At 41.5% G+C, this 22,838-nt stretch overlaps 1 protein-coding gene across 3 annotated transcripts in view; it reads right to left on the bottom strand.

Annotated features, from left to right (window-relative positions):
• FAM204A (family with sequence similarity 204 member A) overlaps positions 1 to 20,114 on the bottom strand; it is a 39,163-nt gene extending 19,049 nt beyond the window's left edge. For 2 of the 3 annotated variants that reach the window (XR_004344266.1, XM_030334010.1), the window contains exons 1-6: positions 20,042 to 20,114; positions 15,027 to 15,268; positions 14,396 to 14,483; positions 14,225 to 14,255; positions 13,970 to 14,066; positions 3,557 to 3,648 (exon numbers count right to left, since the gene is read on the bottom strand). Coding sequence is in view for 2 of the 3 variants with exons in the window: in XM_030334010.1 (XP_030189870.1) it covers positions 3,557 to 3,648; positions 13,970 to 14,066; positions 14,225 to 14,255; positions 14,396 to 14,483; positions 15,027 to 15,268; positions 20,042 to 20,114 (623 nt within the window). In the remaining variant the exon portion in view is untranslated. Of the gene's footprint in view, positions 1 to 3,556; positions 3,649 to 13,632; positions 13,635 to 13,968; positions 14,067 to 14,224; positions 14,256 to 14,395; positions 14,484 to 15,026; positions 15,269 to 20,041 lie in introns of all 3 variants that reach the window. The other variant, XM_030334012.1, reaches the window with a different exon arrangement.
• Positions 20,115 to 22,838: the final 2,724 nt, after the last annotated feature.

The raw sequence follows: 22,838 nt of genomic DNA, 5'->3' as shown, positions 1-22,838 counted from the left end.
AAATAACTGGCCTCTACTCCTCAAAAATGCTAATGTCCTAAGAAATACAGACTGAGGAACTTTCCAGATTAAAAAGAATAAAGAGACATGACAACAAAATGCAATGTCCTAGACCAGGAAAAAGAAACTGTTCTTTTAGCTATAAAGGAAATCTGTGAGACATTTGGCAAATCTAAATGAGGTATATAAATTAGAATGAATGGCAAAGCAAATGTTAAACGTTAACATCTTGGGTATCTGGGTGAAGGTAAATAGAAAATCTTTTCATAAACTTCGCAACTTTCTGAAAGTCTAAAATTATTTCAAAATAAAACTTTTTTTTAAAAAAAATCAAATGTATTCAACTCTTAAAATTTTAGCATTACTAACTTTACCTATGAAAACATAGAGCCTGCAGTAAAGTGAATGCTTCTCTCCGAATCACCCTTGCCTCAGGTGGGGGCTAATGAACTGAAAAAGCCAAAAACCAGAAAAACAGCCAGCCACGGATGGGTCACGTGGAGCCCACATTTTAGTGCTGTAGACAGGCCTTGCATTCTTCTTTCTTCTGTTAATAAGCAAGGACCTGAGAAAACCTACTGACCTGGGGCCACTGGATGAGTCACAGCCAACTTGTTATTTGGTAGAGATCACAAAATAAACAACTCCTGGGTCTTCCGAAAGGAAGAATGGACAAGCACCAACCAGGGTACACCGGTCCGTCCCATGATCTTTGGGACAGAGGTAAAGATAAAAGAAGTCTGCAGCGTTTCTGAGAACAATCAGGAAGCCACACCCTAAGGCCCTGCTTGTTTTTATTAGGCTTCTATCCTTGGCTTTACTGGAACTATACAGTCATCTCGGAGATCAGCCACACGCTGATGGTATAGCATTCGCTGGAGAGCAAACAGGAACAAACACCCACAATTTTTAAAGGGCTTCAAGAGACACGTGCTCAAGCACGTGTCACAAAATGCACCTTAGTGGTATATGTTAAGTACCGGTTCTCTAGGGAGCCTTGCTTCTGACCCAAATGAGAGATTCAGAAAAAGCTGCCAAAAGCTTCCACACCTACCTATTTACAGGTGACCAAGACCAGTGATTGTGTTGCCGCCCTAAACACCTTCAGTCTCTGAAAGTCTCTGCCACTTATGTCTTCAGCCACTCCTCCCTACCTCCATCATGTGTCCCTACCTCCTACTCTGTCCACCCCTCCCTACCCTTACAGCCATACTACTTTACTCTCTTCCAGCCCCATAAGCATGTCCCTCCCCACCCTCCTCTGACATTTCACGGTGGACTCCCCCAAATTTGGAGATGATACAAACTACTGATATAATTTGCTACATTGTCTATATTCGCAGGCTACCCAAGACGCTTACCTACTACCTCTGACAACAGCTCTATGGAAAACTAAGTGCCAAGTGCCAAAACAGAACCAACAAACACTAAGTGCTCTACTGCTGAACAGAATTTTAAAGATGGTCTTTTGACACACAGCTGATTGTAGAGATAAGTGCCAAGTACCTATCAAATTGAAGAAGCCACTCTACTAACTGCCAGCTAACACTTAAGTCCAACTGAGGTTGCAGGACCATTCAACACACTATCAAATTCATTTCGTTAAAAGGTTATCCCTGAATCTTTCTATTTGAAAACAGAGTGATAAATGCTATTCTATCCAATGAAGGCTATAATCAATAAAATCAAAACACGGCTACTCTAAAGATGAAAGAGAGCAAATGTCAAACTTACAGCACGAGAAATATAAGCTGGGAAGGGAAGAATGAATTTTAACAGAAAAAAGGAAACTGATTTTTTTTAAATGTCGCTTTTTTTTCCCTAAAGTTTTTCTTCTTCTCTTCTTTCTTTCTTTCTCTTTCTTCTTTCTTTTCTTTCTTTCTTTCTTTCTTCTTTCTTCTTTCTTCTTTCTTTCTCTTTCTTTCTTTTCTTTCTTTTCCTTTCTTTCTTCCTTCCTTCCTTCCTTCCTTCCTTCCTTCCTTCCTTTCTTTTTTTAATGTTTGTTTATTTTTGAGATCAGGACCTGGGCCAAAGCTGGCCATTCAATCGACTGAGCCACCCAGATGCCCCAAAATGTCACTTTTTGAAAGGCTGCATAACTGCTATTTATGCTGCTTCTTACCTATGTCCCAAACTTAAGCTCAGAACTTCATAATTTCCTTTAGATTAGCCGTTAATAAATAAATACACAGACACATTATAAACAGAAGTATTTAACGTGACAACTGATTTTAAAGGCCTATGAGAAAAAAAGGTAACTTCTGAATCCCTAAGCCTCACTTCTGAACTTGTTCATTTCCCTACATAAAATTTTAACCCAGATACTTATGGCCTGTAGCCAAGAACAGAAAACAAACCAGCAAACAGCCATCAACAGATTGTCTGACACTGGAAGACAGAAGGGTGAGATGGTGTTTCCATAGAAGAATTTACTGAAATAGTAATTCCATCGTTAATCTCAGTGTAGAACAAATGTTCACCTGCAGGCAAGTAAGAAAGAATAGCACATGTGGCCAACAGTTTACACAGATGACCTATGATGCTGCCTATGTAATTAAACACCAGGGAGTAGAGTTTAAGAATAAGGTGAAGTTGGGACGCCTGGGCAACTCAGTCAGCTAAGTATCCAATTCTTGATTTCAGCTCAGGTCGTGATCTCATGGTTCGTCTGATCGAGCCCTGAGTCGGGTTCTGTGCTGAGCGTCGAGCCTACTTGAGAGTCTCTCTCTCCCTCTTCCCCTCCCCTGCTCATGCGCTCGCTCTCTCAAAATAAATAAACCCTAAAAAAAAAAAAAAAAAAGGCAAAAGCAAAGAAAAACAAAAACAAAAAAAATGAGTGAAGTAAGAAGTAAGTAGGCAGCTTACCCAAAATGGGAAAGCTATGGTCGATCTTTTTTCCCAAAGAGGACAAAAAAGAACCACAAAACAACTAACAACAATAAAACATACGCCAGTATGAGCTCTTAGCTCTTGCTTAGTGACACCTGACAGCAATTCCCAATTGGAGAATATTCCCCCCAAAAGGTGCAGGCCGGAATCTTCTGGAAGCCTTGTGTACTTGGAAAAAGAATATGCGATATATCTACTAGTTTTATACTATAGACTATAAGTTTTAAAAAGCTGAAAATTATTTAGGGCTGAGGGAGAAGTTCAGAATATGCAGTAAGAAAGCGTGTGGGGGAGCGAGGGCCAGGAGAACGTTGAGAGATGTGGCGCACAGCTGCCCTCAGGGAGAGTTAAACTGAATTAAAGATGCAAATGGAAAAAGAAAGCCAGTCTTTTCATCATAACTGGCAAAAAGCTCTCTGAAACCTAGGTGAAATCTAGGGTTGAATATCAATCATGGATTATTTCCACCACAAGTTTCAAACCAGAATGATTTAAAAACATTAAAGACAAAAGTAAAACCCAGCATTTCAGCATAAGTGGCAGAATAAGAGGGAAGAAAATGGGCGGAAAAGAAAATCTAAGATCAAATATTTGAATACTGAACTTAATGATCACAAAAAGAATGCACATTTATTTTAGAAAATCTGCAAATACCAGTTTGACTCACCTCTCGCGTGGCCAGCTGGTTGCTGAGTTCCTCCGCCTTCTCGATGTCCCACTCTTCCACAGCCTGGTCGATGCTCTTTTCAAGGCCGGACTAGAAAGTAAAGAAACCTAAAACTTAAAGGCAGGAATGAAAGGCAAACATTTGCCAGCAAAGACTATGTCACAGGACTACGCCGAACACGTTGCATACTTAGGTCATTTAATTTTCACAATGAGCCCTGTGGCAGTCTGTACCACTCCCATTTACTGAGGAGAAGGCCACGCAGAGAGATCATAGGGCTTTTTCGAGGTCCGATAACTTCTTGAACTAAGAAAGAGGAGATGCCAATCCAGACTTCTGTGACTTCAAGGACTACGCTTTCCCTTACTAACCATACAATGTTAATGATAATAATGGTTAAATCGATGGCATGCTTATTATTATTACTGGCTTAGTACTATAAGAAAGCTCATTTACCCTCATAACAACTCCACAAAACAACACTGCTATCCTGTTTTGAACACGAGGAAACAGAGAGGCCTCAGACTAAGTAGGCCAAGGTCACAGAGTCTGTAAGTAGTAAGGCTATCACTTGAACCTGGGTGTGCCCAGAGCCTGTGTTCTCAACCACCCCTTTCCTCTGCCTCTTTTCTCTACTGCCCCTCCTGTAGCCTAAGGCCCTCCTTCAACAGCCCATCTAGTCTCTGACTAGAGGGATTAAGCTGGATATTAAATACAGGAGGAAAGTTACATACCAGAATGATTTTACTTTCCTATGGAAACGTATTTATTTACCAGCTGAAGATGCTTTAGGAAACGATAATTAAAATTTTCATGGGATTACCAAACAGACGGGTAGGATTCATCACACATTTATGGAAAGACGCTTAGACTTACATAATTGAGTTTTAGCTCGTGGAAATAGTTACTACGGAAAATTAAACAATTTTTAAATGGTCTAAGACGTTTCTCACAAGAACGTTTTGCCCTAACAATGGCTTAGCGCATGTGTCTTCCACATTTTCAGTTCCCGACTTCTCCCTCATCTCGTAAAGGGGACCCAGGAATGCCTCCTCCCGTCAGCCAACTGCTTGATTATACCCATCAACGAGGAGAAATTTCGTTCCTGGGCAGCCTCTGCTGAAACAAAAATTAAAAATGCCCACACATAATCTGCGTAAAAAGATTACAGAACACAGACCCGGGAGGTTATCACCAGGGTCCCTGCTGAGTGAGGATCGTTCTTCCACACAATCCCTCATCCCACCTAAGGAAGGACCTGAGAGGATGACAGCCTTTTCTCTTCCTTGCTCCCAACTGCAGCTCGAGACCATCATTCAATAGCCCTAGTCCCTGAACCCAGGCCAGGTGGCTCTCCTGTCCTTTTCCCATGCGGGTCCTACGATCACTGATCGGTCGCCAACTACTCTTTTTGTATTTCTGCAGAAATAGTCTCCCATAGTCCTTCTCCTCATAGTCCAAAAAACATGCTGGACTCACTTTTCCAACGTCCTTCATCCTCAGGGACCTCTAACTAATGTCCACCCCAGAGTCCATACTCTAGGCCGGGGACACTTCAAGTGTGGTCTGTGCACCAGTTCAGGTCTGTGAATGGTGCCAGGCCATGAACTGAGCTTGTGCCAGGTGCAAATCAACTACATGCCTATACAGTTCTGACTTTTTTTTTTTTTTTTTTTTTTTAGGGGAAAGGGGTAAGGGAGGAGGACAGCAGGACTTTCTCAAAAAAGAAAGCAGTACACGGAGTTATATTCAGACACAAGCTCTGTATCTCCTGGAAGACCAATACTCTGAATAGGTTTGCTCTGGGCCACGTACTACACATCACCTGAAAGCTCCAGTTCCAAAGCTTTACAATCTGGAATTCTCTCTGAACTCAAGATTCTGTCCTTCCACTTATCCCAAGTCTTTGCAGCCAGTGAACCTGCCTTGTCTTCGTTTGTAACCCTAATCCTGGCACCACTGTATTTATTCCCGCCGTCCTCCAGCCCCTTTCTGGATTCTCCTATCCTCCCTCTCTGACCTACAACCCATGATTAACCTTTTCAAACTCTAAGCCAGCGGTTGTCAAAGTCTAAGTCTGGACCAACAGCATCAGTATTACCCAGGAACCTGTTAGAAATACAAATGCTCTGAATCAGAAACTGGGATCGGGACCCAGAAGTCCACTGATGCTAACTAGGCCCAAGTTTGAGAACCACCGACCTAAGCAATATTTTTAATTTCCTCCAACATCTTACTTTGTTTTGGCCATTCCCAAGCACTTGTTTCTACCACTTTAACACCTAGGTGTCTCAGCAGTGGCAGAGAAAACCCGGTAACTCAATTCACTGGCTTCTACTAAAAGTTGTTTTTCAAACTTAGCTGAGTGGGCGCTGAATTCTGCCCTTGAGAATTCCCACATTCCTCTAAGAAATTGTTACTTTTCTTATTTTTTCAAATCCCCTCAACCCTACCTCCTTCCTTCTCAGATTACAACCCCACCCTCTACTTCATGGGAGGCTGAGGCAAGGAGAGAAGGGGAAGAGAAGAACCAAAGGTACTGGATGTTCTGTGTCCTTTCTACAACCTTCCCCTCATCCAACCTCACAAGGTGAATCTTCACCCGCACTGTCCCTCTGCCCCTACGGCCTCTAAGAAAGAATCATCTCTTTCCAAAACTAACCCCACCACCTGCGCTCATCACAGTCCTACCTGCTTACCTGTCATTCAGAAGCCTGTGTTTAAATGTTCTCCTCTCTCTTTTGTTCATCTTTCTCACCCTACAAACACACCGTCCACCCCATTCTGGACCTGGGGGTGGACGGCATGACACAGCTTGCTTTCCTTAAACTGATTTCTTCTTAGGCTGGTACTTCATTTCTCTCTTGTAAAACAATGTATCGGTTGCCTCATGTCACCCCCTCCCCCAAATTCCATCCTCCATTCGTCTGGTCCACATCCTTCCCTGAAACTTGCTCCCTCTACAGTCACAAATGGCACTTTGTCCTCCTCCTATTTGATCATCTACTATGTCAACTATATCCTTATTCTTAAAATATCTCCCCAAATACCGACCTTCAATTTCCTTGGAGGCCCTTCATCTTCTCTTGTTGAATTATAACTCTAATTATAACGGTCCTCAAGGTTCTGTGATTGGCCCCCTTTTCTTCTTACTCTTCCCTCTTCTCAGTAACGTACTCAGTCCCAGGGCTTCAATTACTTCTTATAAGCTGCTCTCTGTATCTCTATGTAACTCAAACCATCTGAGCTCTCAGCTATACCAAGATCTACACCTCCAGCTACTTCCTAGTTACCTTCATATTGAAGCCTTGCAAAGGTAGGGTCTCCAACTTTTTGTTATGCCTAAAACCAAGTTCATCACTTCCTTCCCTGCTTCCCCCTTAAAGATGACCACCCACTGAGTCACCCCTACTAGAATCCTCACTAGTCTTCAGTGCCTCCAATCCTTCTCTTATTTTAACTCTTTTGTAGGGTATCTCATGCCACCTTCCTGGGCTTCTTCAGGGCCTCGTCATCTCCTGTTTGGAAGATGAGAACCCTCTCCAATCTAGTCTTCTATTTTTCTAAAGTAGAGATACCATGTCATTAGTCAGCTTGAAAACACGATAACTTCTTTATTCCTCTTTATTGCACTGAAATCCCTTCACAATAGGGTCCCCAAATGCTTTCTTAACCCCATCTCGGGCAATGCTATACTTCCCAATCTCTGGTCACATTTACTATTCTTATATGTCCCCTGTGCCTCTGATGTGTTTCTACTGGAAAAATCTTAACCGTCCTTGTACAGCTCATGGCGAATGTTATCGTCTCCACCTTTGCAGGTTCCCTCACCCGTACACACCCACCGATTCTGCTTCACTCTGCCCCGTGCCCAGTACCTAACTGCCTTCCACGCTGCTCTCGCCACTCTCTTCAGCACTTGTGGGTCCAACACACTACAGTGAGTTGTGGGTCTGTCTCCCCAGCTGGGTTCCAGGCTGACTAAGGACAGACATGTGTGTCACTGGCGTGGTGTGTCCCAGCACCCGGCCTGGTCTTCTTACATGTTACTGGGTTAGTGATCACAGTGCAATAATCCACGGTTGCATTAATACTGAAAGGACGCCCACCCAAAGGAGGAACATTTATCCACCACTTGGACAAGAAAATTCCACAACAGTAATATTGGGGTATTAATACCCCAATGGTTTAAAAAAGAGTCATATTTTATTGTACTTATTTATATATAATCTTTCCATTACTAGAATATTCGTTCCTTTAGGGCGTGGAGAATACCTTCTCCATCTTGGACTCCCAGAGCTTAGCACAGTACCTGCCTCTGGACCTTTTTGTTTACTATTTTTACAGTATAAGTAAAGCATTTTATTTAAGAAATGCTAACACAATGGCCTAATGGGGACTCCTTCCTGAACAGAATATTAAGTATCTCCTCAAACAAGTAAGAAAAGAAAATACTAACAGCAAACTCCAGTTTTCCCTGTTCCACAAATTCTGGGGGAGCCAGTAATCTCAACCTTTTATTTCAACAACCTGGTCACTAATAGCATCCATTCTTGGGCCTGTCTGGCTTATTCCACTTATTAGCTCTATGTATTTCCCTCCGATTCCGTAGGCTTCCTAAGATTAGGTAAGTCCTGGCTGCTGCACTCTTTTCCTCCAGAACCTGAGTAACCATACATCTGTGAATAAAAAGGAATCCATTCTACTTCTTACCACCAATACCTTGAATAAACCAATGATCTGCTTGTCAAGTCATTTCGCTGCATCAACTTGCTAACTTACGTCCTTTTGGTTTTTACAGAACCACCATTTCCAGTTAACATCACAAGGGCAGAAAACAAGGATAGTCCCCTCCTCTAGAAACTTACATCAACTGCTGAGCTTGTAAGTATAATTTTCACTTAAAAATAAGTCAGCTAAAATTACAAATCTATCACTTCGCCATCAACCCACTCCCATTTCCCCAGCCATTCCCAGCACTGGTGTAATACAGTAGACAGAGACTGGAACAGAAACCAGGAGAGGTGGCCACGGCTCCAGGCAAATGAGATTTCCCTAAAGGAAGGGCAAAGCCTTGGTTTCCTTAAAGAAAAAGAGACGACTGGCTTGATAACCCAAATTCTCTCCTAGAAATAAAATTCCACTTACATGTTCAACTTTGTTTTTAGCTCTTTTAAGGTTTTTTTTTTTTTTATTCAACATATTTCACTAGACAGAACTGGGATTTTTTCCTCCCTTTTCTTTTTTCCTTTTTCTTTCTTTTCTTTTTGACAGTTTATTTAAATAAATATAATAGTGCCATTTGGCTCTGAAAAATCTCTGATTCTGTATGCACACCCAAACTTTCTGCTTCTATAAGAAGACATTAACATTCCAAATACACTCGAAATGCTTCACTTGTGGAAAAGCATCCTAAGGTAAAATATTTCCACTATGTTAAGACCGTAAGTTAATAATGGTTTACAAAGAACATGGCTGGTGAGGTCAGACCCAGAGTTCAAATTTGAGCTCCTCTACTTACAGCCAAGAAACTCTGGGTGATTCCTAAACCTCTACAGGTTACAGTCACCTCACCCTCACAAAAACGTGATACCGGAGTCACCACAAGTTTATGGTAAGGGTCAAAGGAAAATATGTAAAATACCTAGCAAAAATTTAGAATGTAGCATCATTCGATAAAGAAGTTGGTCATATTATTTTATCTAAATCAGGGTACCATTATTAAAACCAAGATAAGGCTTAGCTCTGTATGGCTACAGACCTCATCACAAATCATCAAGGGCTCAGCCCCAAGCATAAGACCCAAGAATTCAACGTAGAGTCAGTAGGTAGTCTCATGAAGTAAGATTTGAGTATTAAGGCTTTTACAGTCTTAAGTTGGACCCGAGAGTACCTTTCCTGGAATCGTCCATGATGTCTCTCACACCACAGAAGTGCGAGGAGGCACAGAAGCACTGATGACTCAGCAGGGCCTAGGTGTGCTTCTAAGATGCCTTCCGGCGGGAATCAGAATTTAGCTGAAGCTATCTATACCTCAGTACAGACCAGTTAGGGTGCCAATTTGGCCACAGATGGAAAATCATCGAAGGCCGGTATCTAACAGGTCCCCAACGAGGCAATAAGTCACCTCTAACTAACAGTTTTGCTGCAGATGCCAAGAAGGCAGGATGACAAACATCAAAGAAACTTCTGGGTACTAGGTTTAACATTAAGGACCAATCCTCCATATGTGCATATGCACAATCTCTTTAACATGTGATTAAGGCTCCTTCAGTCAAACTGCACAATATATTTCTATAGAGATGTTACTGTTAAATATTCATTTATTTAGATAATATATTTAATTTTTAAAGCTGAATATAAATGAATTGTCTGCTACAGTTTGCTGTACTCTAATTAGACCCAAATATCTAAGGGAAAAAAAATAGGTGATCTCTCCAAAAAGAAGTGGGGGGGGGGGGGTTAAGGCAGAACTAAGAATTAGTGGTATTACCTTTATGTATAAATCATACCTACTTAAATTATTTAAATCAGATAAATAAAACAAAGTTGGGCTATTACTTAGGAAACATCTAGATTTGAGACCAAATGACTTTGGTTAAAGTCTCATTTCACTTCTTACCTGCTGTTTGTTTTCTTACAGAAAATCATGCTAGGCTTTAGTCAATCTACATTATGAGAATACTGGCCCCACCTACACACCCCCACAGGGATCACCTGGGGATCAAAAGATAATGCTCTGTAATTAATGCCAGTGGAACAGTCGTGCGTGGCGCCTCTACACCTCTCCCCTCCACTGCTACCACTTCTGCCCCCCCGCACCACTACCCTTCTTCTCTCCTCCCTCCCTCCCACTCCCTCAGGGCAGCTGGCTTTTTATATGATTTGTGTATTGGAGTTCCATGTACGATTCTGATTGGGAAAAGCATTCTGCTAAAAATAAATAAATAAATAAATTTGAAAAAAGATACACTATACAGGAACTGTTTCCTCTCATAAACAACTAAAAAAAAAATCAGACATTGTGCAATTATTCTTAAAATTATTAAAATTTAACGGATTTTTCATGCCAAAAAGTATCCATGAAATACATATAAAACTACTTCAATAATGACTGGTGACTCATCAAATTGATTCAACTAAGGAATATTTGAGATTTTTATAATGCAATTAATGAGTGAAATTTGTTCTAAAGAAATTTCTATACAGATTCAAAATAATTACGTTCTGATTACAGAATGGTTAGTAAGTCCCAGAACTACTTCCAGAAACACAATTATAGCTGCATTTAATACAAACTACATTTTAAAACAGCTTTGGATATTGGGAATACTACATTTTAAAAATACAACCCTTTCTGCAATGTTAAGAAAACAGGTGATGGCAGTGTCATAAATACATATAATCGGTTGAGCCACAGCTTTAGCTTGACAGTGTTCGAAAAAAGAAGGTAGGAAGGGAGGAGGAGAAAGAGAGAAAACTGGGGGTTGGTTGTGGGGGGGGGCAGGTACGGAGAAGGACTGCACAGTAGACACAAGATTAAGAAGTCTGTTCTGTTTTACATTCTTGAGGATGGACTGAATACAGAATAAAAGGGCTCTCTCACATATGGCTCTCTCACATATTTCTCTCTCACAGCCTTTGCTCCAGAGAAATAAAATAATGGACTAGAAATTCACGCTAGTTTTCTCCAAACTGCATCACAGATTTTCATGAGCCCTCTAGATTTCTAGCCTTACATTTCTTCTTAGCTTTTATCTTGGCGCTCCAGCGTGGACATTCTTCAATGTCTATTTCTTCTGTTGGATTCACAGTAGACTTAAGCATGAGCAAAAGGGGTGCATGTAAAACAGTGAAACAGGATCCCAAACCAAAGTGCAAACCTGCTGGTGTGCAATGATGCTAAACTACCAAGAGAATACGAAATCTAGCCTCACTAAATCTTTTCCTTTTATTTATAGAATATTGAGTGCTGGCAAAATCCTGGCCAGACTTGCATCTGGCCAGCACCGGTTTCCTTGTTTAGAAAAACGCCATAACTTTCTTAGTCAGATGTCACTCATATAGAGGGTGTATTCCATTAACAAAACCCAAACTCATAAAATAGATCACTGTTTTTAAAATGATGCTTGACTTAAAACTTCTTTTCCTAGAACACATCTAATGTATAATGTGAAAGAGAAGACTAGTTCATAAAACTGAGTCGTTTAAAAGATTTTGCACAAGGAATCCTAGTATTCATAAGGCTCCTCTACACAAACCTCAAATTTTTGACAATGAATGACAGCCGTATCTGGCCCATATCGAGAAGGGATAATTTCGTATATAGGGTAATAATAACAATCTGATACAGAGAGACTTTTAAAAAAAAAATCTCTCAAATTTTCTACTCTTCAGAACAGTTAAAAATTTAAATTTAAAATTTAACTTCAGAGCCCTAACTTCAACTATGAAACTCGTTTAGACACTCTAAAGTCAACAGTTATGAAAAAACATGACAAGTGCTATAATTAATTGAAGATCAAAGACCACCTAATTCAGGAGTAAAACTTCAAAACAATTTCCTATGAGAAGCAATACTGAACCATTCCTTCCCCGCGAAAGAACAACCAGCGGTGGGGACTCTGCAGGTCGGCCAGAGCCCGGCCCACCACCACAGCATGACCCTCCTCCCTCGTGCTGTAGAACAAGCTTATGCAATCGAGAGCATCCTTCTCACAAAACCAGTCCTCCCGGCCCACCACAATCACAGGGGTCCAGAACAGGACAACGACACTTTAAAGTGCCGACCGGCGCTTCTGCGGTGAAGCCAGAGGACTGAGGATGGGGTCATAAAGCCTGGGTTTTCATGTGATCTTTCTTTGTAGGCATTTAAGCACTTCTGCACCTGCTTGAACATTTGTGAAAAAGAGATTGCTCAGAAGCAGCAATGATGTAGGAGAAAGTGATCCTAGTTTCAAGTCCCCAGTGCTCTAGAACTTGACGACAAGAATTCTTAGCAAAGCTGGAATCAAAGGTTTACATGCAAAGTTCTGCTGTCAGTTCCTTAATGCACGTGCCCTCAATGATGCAATACCCCCCAACGATGGGTTTACAGTCTGAGGTCTATTTCACAAGAAATATTGATTAATCAGTAAATGGTAATGGTCTCTGTGTACACACAGCGATCTACAGAAATGATTCACGAAGGAGGAATCTGTCTACACAGGCAGGATACAATATACCGGGGCTTCAACCAGGCAGGCCCCTGAGCCTCTAGCCCTACCATTCAGTGCTCAGTTTTCATGCTCCTGGAGTCCAGGATGTGAATATGTAAGTTACTCACTCATTCAAGACTCTACTAAGGATTCACATCATCTATAGACTGAGGACGTTCAACTGTGTATCTCCAGCTCAGATTGTCCTGAGTTCTTGCCTCATTTTACCAACCGTCTCTATTCCTGCCTGCTCACACCACCCATGCCCTGAACTGAACTTTGGACAGAGGCCACCCTAATCTTCTCCCCTCCCCAGCCTTCCCACATTCGTAACTAGCATCACTGTTCATACCGCTGCTGAAGGTAACACTTGAATGGCTCTCTTTCCCTCCTCACGCCCCAAATCCTCTCTATCACTTCACAAGCATCAGAGGCAAATAACAAATACTGCCAACTCTCCTTCTACAGTAGACCTCAAATCTGTCCACTCTTCTCCATCTTCTGTAGCACCATTCTTGTTCAAGTCACCGTCCTCTTGCGCCTAGAAGAGACTCTTACCTGTTCTCTTCTTGCCTACTTTTGCTGATCCACAGTCTATTCTCCACACAAGAGCAATCTTTTTAAACACAACTTCGATCATATCAGTCTCTTAACTTAAAACCCTTGAATGACTCTCAACTGCACTGTAACTGAAACCCAATTCCTTACCAGGGCCCTTAAGGTGCTTCACGCTTTGGTTCCTGGCTGCCTCCCTCTCCAATCCTATCCTGGGCCACTCTCCTCCTCACTGACTCCATTCCAGCCAGGCTGACCTTCTTACAGTTACTCAAATGTCCCATGATGACTCTTTCTTCCCCAGGACCTTTACGCAGGTTATACTTCTTCACGAGCATTCTGTGTATGGATGGTTCCTTCCTATCCTTCGGGTCTCAATGGAATGGCATCTTCCAAGAAAGGCCTCCCTGACCACCTAAAGTGGGGTATCCATTTTAAATTTCTTTACAACAATCCTGTTTACTTCCTTCTTAACAGCCTTTTTTTTTTTTAATTATTTATAACTACATATTTACATGTTTACCTAGCATCTTGTTTGGCACACAGGAAGTGTTTTAACTTTTTCACTGAATTCATTACAAACATTTTCAAATTACAAGCATTACAATTTTCAAACATTTTCTACTGACTAATGTAAGAGGCCATAAAAAAATATCTTACTTGTCAATTTTTTCTTTTTAACAGGGGGGTCAAACCTATCATTGATTCCAAAATACTGAGTAAGCTCCTTCCACTGGGCTTCACTTGAGGTCTGGGCACTGAAAGAAGAGACAAGAACTCATTTTTAGTGTTTTTAATTGGTCACCACAGTTACGAACTACAGAAACTAGTTCCTATGTTTCAGAGGTAAGTTCAACTATTGCTATAAGTTTCACAATACTGTCCAGAATAGGCGAACATTTTAAATTCTACCCACCTTTGAGACTCTTCTTCATTCTTCAATTTACCTGAAAAGAATTCACAAAGTGTCAATACCTGAGTATTCATTTGTTATTTCAAAATTATGTTTATTAAAAATTGTTGAGCTCAATTAGTCACAACTTAACATTAGCACTACTGACAACTAACTTGAATTAAAACAAAGCACCTTTCCTGGAGCGTTTTCTTTTCCTTCTTCTGAATCCTGATGCTGAGCTTTTCTGTTCAGAATGTTTTTTATGCAATTCTTGAAATTTCTATATAAAAGTTAAAAAAGAAAAACAAGAAACAAATACATTTTGAGGCAAGGCACATATTCAAAAAATTACAAACATGTTACAGATTAAAATATATTCTAGCATTTATAAAAATACAAATTTAACAAAAGTAGTTCAGTTCTTCTTGAGATACTCTATTCTCTAAGACTCCTTCACAATCTGAGTTTTTATCTTCATCTATTTCTACCTAAGTCAATCTGATTATCTGAGAGTAAAATTCAATGACTCATACAGATGACAAAGAGATCAAATTAGGATAGAAACTCATGTATTATGTTAGGCAAAGTAGCTAATCCTACCAGTTTTTTTCTTCCTCTTTTTATAAAAAACAAAATAAAAATGAAAGCAAGTACCTGAGTGGCCAACGGGTTGACCGCAGACCCACAGAGTACTCTGAGTCAATCTTCCCTACCTCTCATCTCCCCAGAACACAGGCGTTCTGACCACGGCAGAAACACACACAGGAGCACGCACAAACACACAGGCACTGGCTTCAATAAGAACACATCACAGAGAACCTACATTCCACATATTGAAGGGAACTCCAGAGGGGCACTCTTCATAGGCATTTACATTTGCCTCCACGTCGGGTTTTGGTCCATCTGTAGGGAAATCTGAGATCTCTGTTTTTGTGATGGCCCCATCTTCGTTATCTTCCTGTAAGTTAAGTCCAGAGTTCTTTAATGGGGCTTCATCTTCAGAATTCAACTCAATATCACTTTCATTTAGGCCAGGAGGTAGCAGCCCACTCCACATCTTTTCTTCTAAAGGGAAAAAGATGAATGTAGACGTACAAAGTAGAAATGGAAAGAAATTTAAAACCCCAAGAGTGTAGCAATTATCCCAATGGTTTGGGAACAGTCCACATATGCTTTCCTTCTTTTAATCTAAAATGGGATGGGATGCACCTTCCGTATTAAAATAATTGAAATCTTTGCTTGGATAAATTTTTTTTTTGTCTTGTTTAAATCTGTTATAAGACACACCTACAGGTGAATGACTTAAAGAAAATAGGACCTGGATCTCTAATATATGGATAATTTTGTCTAAAAAAAAATTAATTCAGTAAAAGCATTCATTGTTCAAGAATGTTAAGGGTCTAAAAACATACATTCACACAATTTAAGATTTATAATATTGTATTTCAAGCTAACACAATTAAAGAAAGAAACTAAAGTCAGATTTTCACCAGTATTTGAAATTGGAACTTTCAGGGGACTTATTGTCTAAGGAGTAGAAGAACAATTTTCAAAGGAAAATTTTTAGGCTGTGCAGGTAGTTTGAGGAAAGCATGGTGGTAAAAAGAATGTCCTAGTTTTTATTTTTACACTGTTTGCTAAAATAATACCAAATGGAGTATAATCCTAACCATTTAATACAAACATATAGCTTTTTTGAATAAAAATACTGTATTTAGGAAACTAGGGTGAAAGTTCAGGATAATATTTATCATTAGCTCTATGGCCCATTGTAGAGAGAATATTAACCGCTGTTAAGTTTATCAAAAGTGATTTTTAAAAATTGGAGTTACAAGCATTTGCTAAAATTATGATAATTGAGTACATTTTCACTACTAATCTCCTGGCACAGTCTATTCTAGCATACATATTCAGTCAAAGCCACTTGGTTCAAAAGATGCCTTAAAAAAGAGAAGTTGGTTGTACTGCTCATGGTTTACTATCAACTTCAAGGAATAAATAAAATGCAAGGATCGAAATATTTTTTGCTGAGTTTTCTGCCTCCTATTGTGATCAACCTAATGAGAAAACCATCACCATTGTCTCTGAGACAAAAAAAAGCATTACGGATTTCGCATTAATCTGAATAACGGATTCTTGATAACCTTTAAGGACCTCCTCCCAGGTCAAAAGAATCAGATCTTATTTCTGGCAGTTTGGGTGCAGCCTCATCAGTTGTTAGCCCTCTGAAATAGCCTCACCAAAATACTCTTTGGGCTTTTTAAGAAGGGCTCTGATAGCTAACTGCTCCAATTGTAATCCTCACCCCACCACATACCAGCAAATCATTTTCACCACCTTTGACCCGCAGTTTTTTTCTTCTGTGATACGAGGATAATTATATTGGGTACAGGGTTATTCTGAGAATTAAATGAGATAAGCTATGAAAACGCTCACCACAGTTTGGGAGGTTCTAGGGGCTGGATCAATGCTAAGTGCTATTAGTATTCCTGTGACCACACATTACATTTTTATAATTTCTATTGTGGGTGGCGACATTCACAAGGTAGGTAGTTTTGAGGTTTCTAAGGTGGAGGTGCATTCGCTGCATTGATACAAGTCATTTACTTCCCGGATTTCCACAATCTAACAGAAATTTCTATAAAAAATACTGGTGTCTGGTTTCCTGAATGGAACAATAAAATCAGAAGCAGGAAGATAATGGAACCCAGGTTTCAAGGCTCCTCTTTTGCACAGGTCGTTCGTTCCAAAGCATTATACCTAATTTTCTATTTAGAATCTGTATTCCTTTTCTTAAGGAGGAGACCCAAAATTACATAAGCTCCAAGCCCCGTAAAGGCCTGGATCCATCCTAAACCTGACCTGGGGGTTTTAATAGTTGGAATGGGTAATAGATGCTTTGGTAGCACAAAAGACATCACGTGAAATATGCCACTATTGAAAAATGGACGTTATGCTATCAACAAAAATATTTCTAGCGTTCTGAGGAGCAGACGGAGGGGGGGGGAATGATAAAAAGGACCAACATGACTTTGCCGCTGACCTATAATATACCTTTAGGCTCATTATCCATTTCAGAACTTAAGGACAGTAACAAATTTCAGATTTAGCTTTCTTAGCACAACTGGGGCTCTATGTTTGAAGCCACTTCTCTCCCCTGTCCACAGCGTCTTGTGCATGGCCACTGTGTGCCGGGCACTCTTTAACACACGGGGACAGCAGTGTACAAAACGGGCAAAAATACCTAACTTCGTGGAGCCGACACTCTACACACACAGCAAGCCTCTGTCCGTCAGCAGCCAAGTACGACTTGGCCCACGCCGTCAGCTGTGGTGCTAAGGAAAGGCAGGTGCCTCTCTGACGGGCACAGTTTTCCCACTAGAGCACTACTTCGGTGTCCCTACAGGGTGGGTCTACGCCTTGGGCATCCAAACGTGCCTCACGCTGGGGAGCACTGTCAGTTGCCCTGGAGTTGCCTTTCCCCGCCGGCTCTCCAGCATTTTTTGATCACTTTTAGGCTTCCTCACAATCATCTGTTTTTAGCGCTTGTTGATGTGGCATTAAGGGTTGTCTTCAGGAGGACACTGGCTGGTGTGATAATTCCTTGTGTGTGCCCACAGAGAAAAAAGAAAAATCAAAATAAACTTTAAATACCAGATTCGACATCCAAATCCATAAAATGAGACAAAATTCAAATAACGCACGTTTCTGAACTCGATTCCCGAACATCTTTAAAGGGATGTGCCTGTGCCATTCTCCTGTGACTGTTTAAAACATTAAAAAAAAAAAAAATAGATAGAGGGACAGACAAAGGCAACTCGACGACCACCGACCACCGACAAGCACAGATAAGTCACTGAGGAGCCTGCAAGGTTGAGCTGTCCACGTGAGCAGCAGCCGAAGTGTAAATCAGCCAATATGAAGGGGCTGCTTTGCGACTTGCTTTGGGTTCACGTTTGAAAACAGTCTTTAAACTCGTAGCATCTATATGTCATTCACACGCTCCCAATTGTACCACGTTCGGCCTCCTGTTACCCCTGTTTTGGCTGCTCCGAAAAGTGACTCTCTAGTTCGTTGAAGCGTCCCTCACCCCGTGCCTTATTTTAAAGCAAGTCATTCCAAATTACCCTTTCAATGTGAAAACTACTCAGCCATTCTCAAGAGACGTGATATACGAGTCAGAGGCAATACCGATTAAACCCCAATACCCCAGTAGATAAGGTTTCTCTCTTCAACCCAGCCACCATAGCCAAGATTTCTAGTTTTCAGTAAGACTGCATGTCAGACAAAACACCTAAAAGATGCTCTGGAGAAAGCAAAAGGGACTCCAGTTACAACACAAGAAACAACTAGAAAGAAAAACAAATCAAGTCAATGCTATATATGGCACATAAACAATGTGACAGAAACTCTTTTCCCGTTAATCCCTACAGCAACCGTTCCACTAGGAATTACTATCTAAATCCCTTTTAAGGTGAAGTAACTGACTTGCCTGATGCATTGTGACCTGTTTGTTTTAGAAAAACAGAACTGGATGGCTTCAACTCAAAAGCTTTTAGGGGGCAGAGTTTGAGCAGTAATATATTCTTGGAGACAAAGATTTGAGAGTGGATATGAAGAATGACCTTAGCCTGTAATTCTGTTATCATTTGATCAAGAAAAAATTTTTTCTCACTCTTTAAGTGCAGAAAGTTATCTAAGATGCTATACTAACTTGTATACATAAAACTCACAGTCAGAGGTGTGGGTAATAATGTCAAATTTTCTGGAAGATCAGGCAATTGCCTGTCACCAAAACCCAATCTGAGCAGTTTAATGGGTAAAGGTCTCCCGTCTCTGATATTCCAGAATTTCAATTCCACTGCCACTATATGAAGCTGTCTTATTTCCCGTATTTTATATTCAATTAGACATAACCACAGAAATCTGAATTTTGTCTGATCTGAATCTAATCTTGACTTTTGTGTAACACTCATAAACCACCATCCACCATCAATGTTAAAACAATTTGCACGATAATCGGTTTCTGTGACTTGGAATTAGTTACTTAACAACAACACTTTTAAGTATGCATCAACATTCAGGTTCAACTGAATCAGAGGCCTGACTTCCAATTTAAGGTCCCAATCCGATTACCCAAACTATTTAGCAGGACTTTGTACGTATGCGTATGTTTCAATGCAAGGCGGTATTTGTTTAATCCAGGCCTGGAAAACACGTCCCAAGACCCTGCATGGAAAAGACTGACAGTTAACCAATAACATTTGGCGGCTCGTTTTTAAGTCGGATGCCGCCGTGAGAATACTTACTGCAAGAGGGTGGCTCTAGAAAGGTACACCTCTTCCTGCAGGGCGGCACCACCCTGAGCTCGGCAGGCTCTCCGGCGGCAGGGCCACGCTCGGATCCCCAAACGGGAAGAATCCCATCCCGGGCACAGAACTAAGCGCCGCACAATCGGGGGCAGGACGTCTAGCCTGCTGACACTGGCACTAACAGCAGCTCTTTCCCCGGGATACAGCAGTTGTAAACAGGAGCCTGCTTCCCCGAAGGAAAGCCTCTTCCCCCCCCCCCCACTTTGGGATGGGACGGAGAACCCCTCTGCCACCAACAAGCTCGGGAAGGCGCTGCGACGCCCCTTCCGAGCAAAGCAGAGGCCAGCCCCACCAACGCTCCCGTGGGCGTTGATAAAAAGGGGGGGGGGGGGGCTTTGCTGGCTCAGCCGTGAGGCTGTGAGGCCGCCCATACTGGCTCGCCCGCTCCCCGCACCCGGCCCTCCCGGACCCGTGTCGTCGGAGCCCCGGCCGGCGGAAAGGCGGCCCGGCGATCAGCGGTACTCACCCGTCAGGAGCCGGCCGCCCGGCAGCCATCTTATGACCCCGCCAACACCGCGCCTTCTCATTGGCTCCGGCATCTCGGCCAATGGGCTGGGGCCGTTCTGGCCTCGGGGTCGTCATGGCAACCGGCCGCGCTTAGCTCCGTTTCGAAATCTATTTGCAGCAATGGATTCGTCTCTTTCTACTTCTTTTCTCTTACCGTTTCCCCCCTTTCTTCTAAACGTTTTTAAAGGCTTTGTTTTTTTTTCTTCCCCATTCCCTGCTGCTCACTGGTGTTGGGGGTGAGGAAAGTATTGGCTTAGACTTTGAACTGAGTTCATTCCCCAAGGAGGGAGGTGCTCTCTAGGCTCTCCTGGGAACGTTTCCATTCATTCATCCTTTTACCCCTCGCTCCCTCTTTCTTCCCTGCCTTCCTTTTTTTTTTCCTTCTGTACGTATTTATTGAGCAGGCACCGTGCCAGCCTTGTTTAGCGGAAAACAGTCCCGACTCCTGCTCTCCTGGTGCTTACCATCTGCTTCACTCACCAGATGTGTGACATTGGCTAAAACCTTGAGCCCCTTTTCCGTGACCGCCACTGGTTCGGGCCCCAGGGAGGGGCTTGGGGTAGCGTAGAACCTAAGAAAAAAGAAACCCAAAAAAGCTCTATGAAGGATATAAAGCAGTATAATGTGATAGTGATGGGAGTGCGCGATATTTTAGAAATGCTTCCATTTTTTGAAATAGTGTTCTGTAATAAGACTAAGAATATTTTCCTATTTTCCAGTGTCGTGAGGACGATAAAAGAAAATACGCATAGTCCATAACACATTGCCTGGACCACAGTAATATTAAGTCTTAGCTACCTGTTGTCACTGTTGGTAACATGATCAATAAAGCTTTTCTTTGAAACATTCTAAAAATGTGTAAGAATTTTCATCGCACTCTAATATATCATGATTTAGTATAAACAGATGTTTAAGCTTATTAGTTAGCTACCCATTACCTCACCCTCAGGTCCCAGAAGGATATGCCAGGTTTATGGAGTTTTCTGTAACCCCAGAATCATAGTAAAACCTGAATTGACAAGCTCAGGTCCCTAAAGTCCTTTCTCATGCTGACCTCTGAATCTAGAACGGAAGCAGGTCTGAGTGATTTCAGGATCTGTGTGAAACTCTCCTGGTCAATTGTGCCCAGCTTCCCAATAGCATTTCCCCCCAATCCAAATCTTTAACAAGTCAGGCAAAGAACTGATATGTATGAAAACGTTGCTGTAGCTGTTGCATTTGAGCCTCTTAATGGTGGGTCTTAGTCTGCTCAGGCTACCATAACAAAATACCACGAGGTGGTGGGGGGCTTAAACAACAAAAATTAATTTCTCATTAGGGCTGGGAAGTATACGATCAAGGTGCCGGCAGGCAGATTTCATTTGGAAGCCTCTCTCTTGGCTTGTGGGCAGCGGCCATCTTGCGGCGTGCTCACGGTATCTCTTCGTTGGTGTTTGTAGAGAGAAAGAACACGTGTGCGCAGGTAAAAGCTATCTGGTGTGTCTTCTTTCAAGGACACTAATCCTAGGGGATCAGGGCCTTGCCCTTATGACCTCATTTAACCTTAATTCCTTTGAGGGCCCCATGTCCAAACGTAGCCACCCTGGGGGTTAGAGTTTTAAGACAGGAATTTGCAGGTACATAAACATTCAGTTCATAGCCAATGCTGTTGGTGGAAATGTGACCAGCATGGAGAAAGAGAGCACAGAGGGCGAAGAACTGAGACACAGGGTAGGCGGCAAGTGATGTTGACCTGTTCAAGAACTATCTGGATTGCTTCTATATATATTCCATCAAAGAGTCCTCATTATTCAGTGCATATAAATGTGCAAAGGGTAGAGGAGGAATATAATTATTCTAAAAGCCTACAAACAGCAGACCTCATATGAAAATATTTAGACAGTTGGAGCACCTGGGTGGCTCAGTCAGTTAAGCATCCAACTTTGGCTCGGGTCGTGATCTCGCAGTCCGTGAGTTCGAGCCCCGCGTCAGGCTCTGTGCTGACAGCTCAGAGCCTGGAGCCTGCTTTGGATTCTCTGTGTGTGTCTCCCTCTCTGCCCCTCCCCCACTCGTGCTCTGTCTCTCTGTCTCTCTCAAAAATAAATAAACATTAAAACAAAAAAAGACTCAGAGAGTCCTACTCCAAAAAAATGTATTTTAAAATTTAAAATTTGAGAATTCTCAATCATCTGTTTATCACATTATTGGATTCCTATAATAAATGTAAATAGCTCAGACTTTTCTTCTGGCTCTGGCTGTAAGACTTTCCAGTCTATGAATATCATTGTTTTGCCAGTTTTCTGGGGGAAATGTCAGTCATTTGATTTATTTTAATCAATAAATTTACCTTGCCTCCAGAAAATTCCTGCCCTGGAAACCTGCCAAACCATGCATTTTGTGAATGAAATACTTGTATTTGTGAGATTTCTATGAAACATAGAATCGTTGAATACCTTTTACTAAATCATAGTGATGTGATGCAGCCAGTGAATTGGGCTTGAATTGGGCTGCATCTGGCACTAATTTCAACATGTACGTTTCATTTAAATTCTCAAACATATCTTTAAAATCATAAAGCAGTTTTTCTTTGCCAAGAAATATTATAGTTTATGAAGGGTTTCCCTATATTTAGTTATTTTTTTCTTAGTGTGGAGATTACAAGTCACACTCATGTTATAAAAGATTAATTGTGGAGGTCTTTTTTGGTAGCTGTTAAATCTCTGATTGATGAAAATTTCCCCAAATATAATGAAATCCCTTAAATATTTCTCAGTTTG

Source organism: Lynx canadensis, chromosome D2, assembly GCF_007474595.2.
Source record: "Lynx canadensis isolate LIC74 chromosome D2, mLynCan4.pri.v2, whole genome shotgun sequence".
Taxonomy (NCBI): domain Eukaryota; kingdom Metazoa; phylum Chordata; class Mammalia; order Carnivora; family Felidae; genus Lynx; species Lynx canadensis.
Note: the sequence above shows the minus strand (reverse complement) of the source record. Positions and strands in the feature narration are given on the sequence as shown.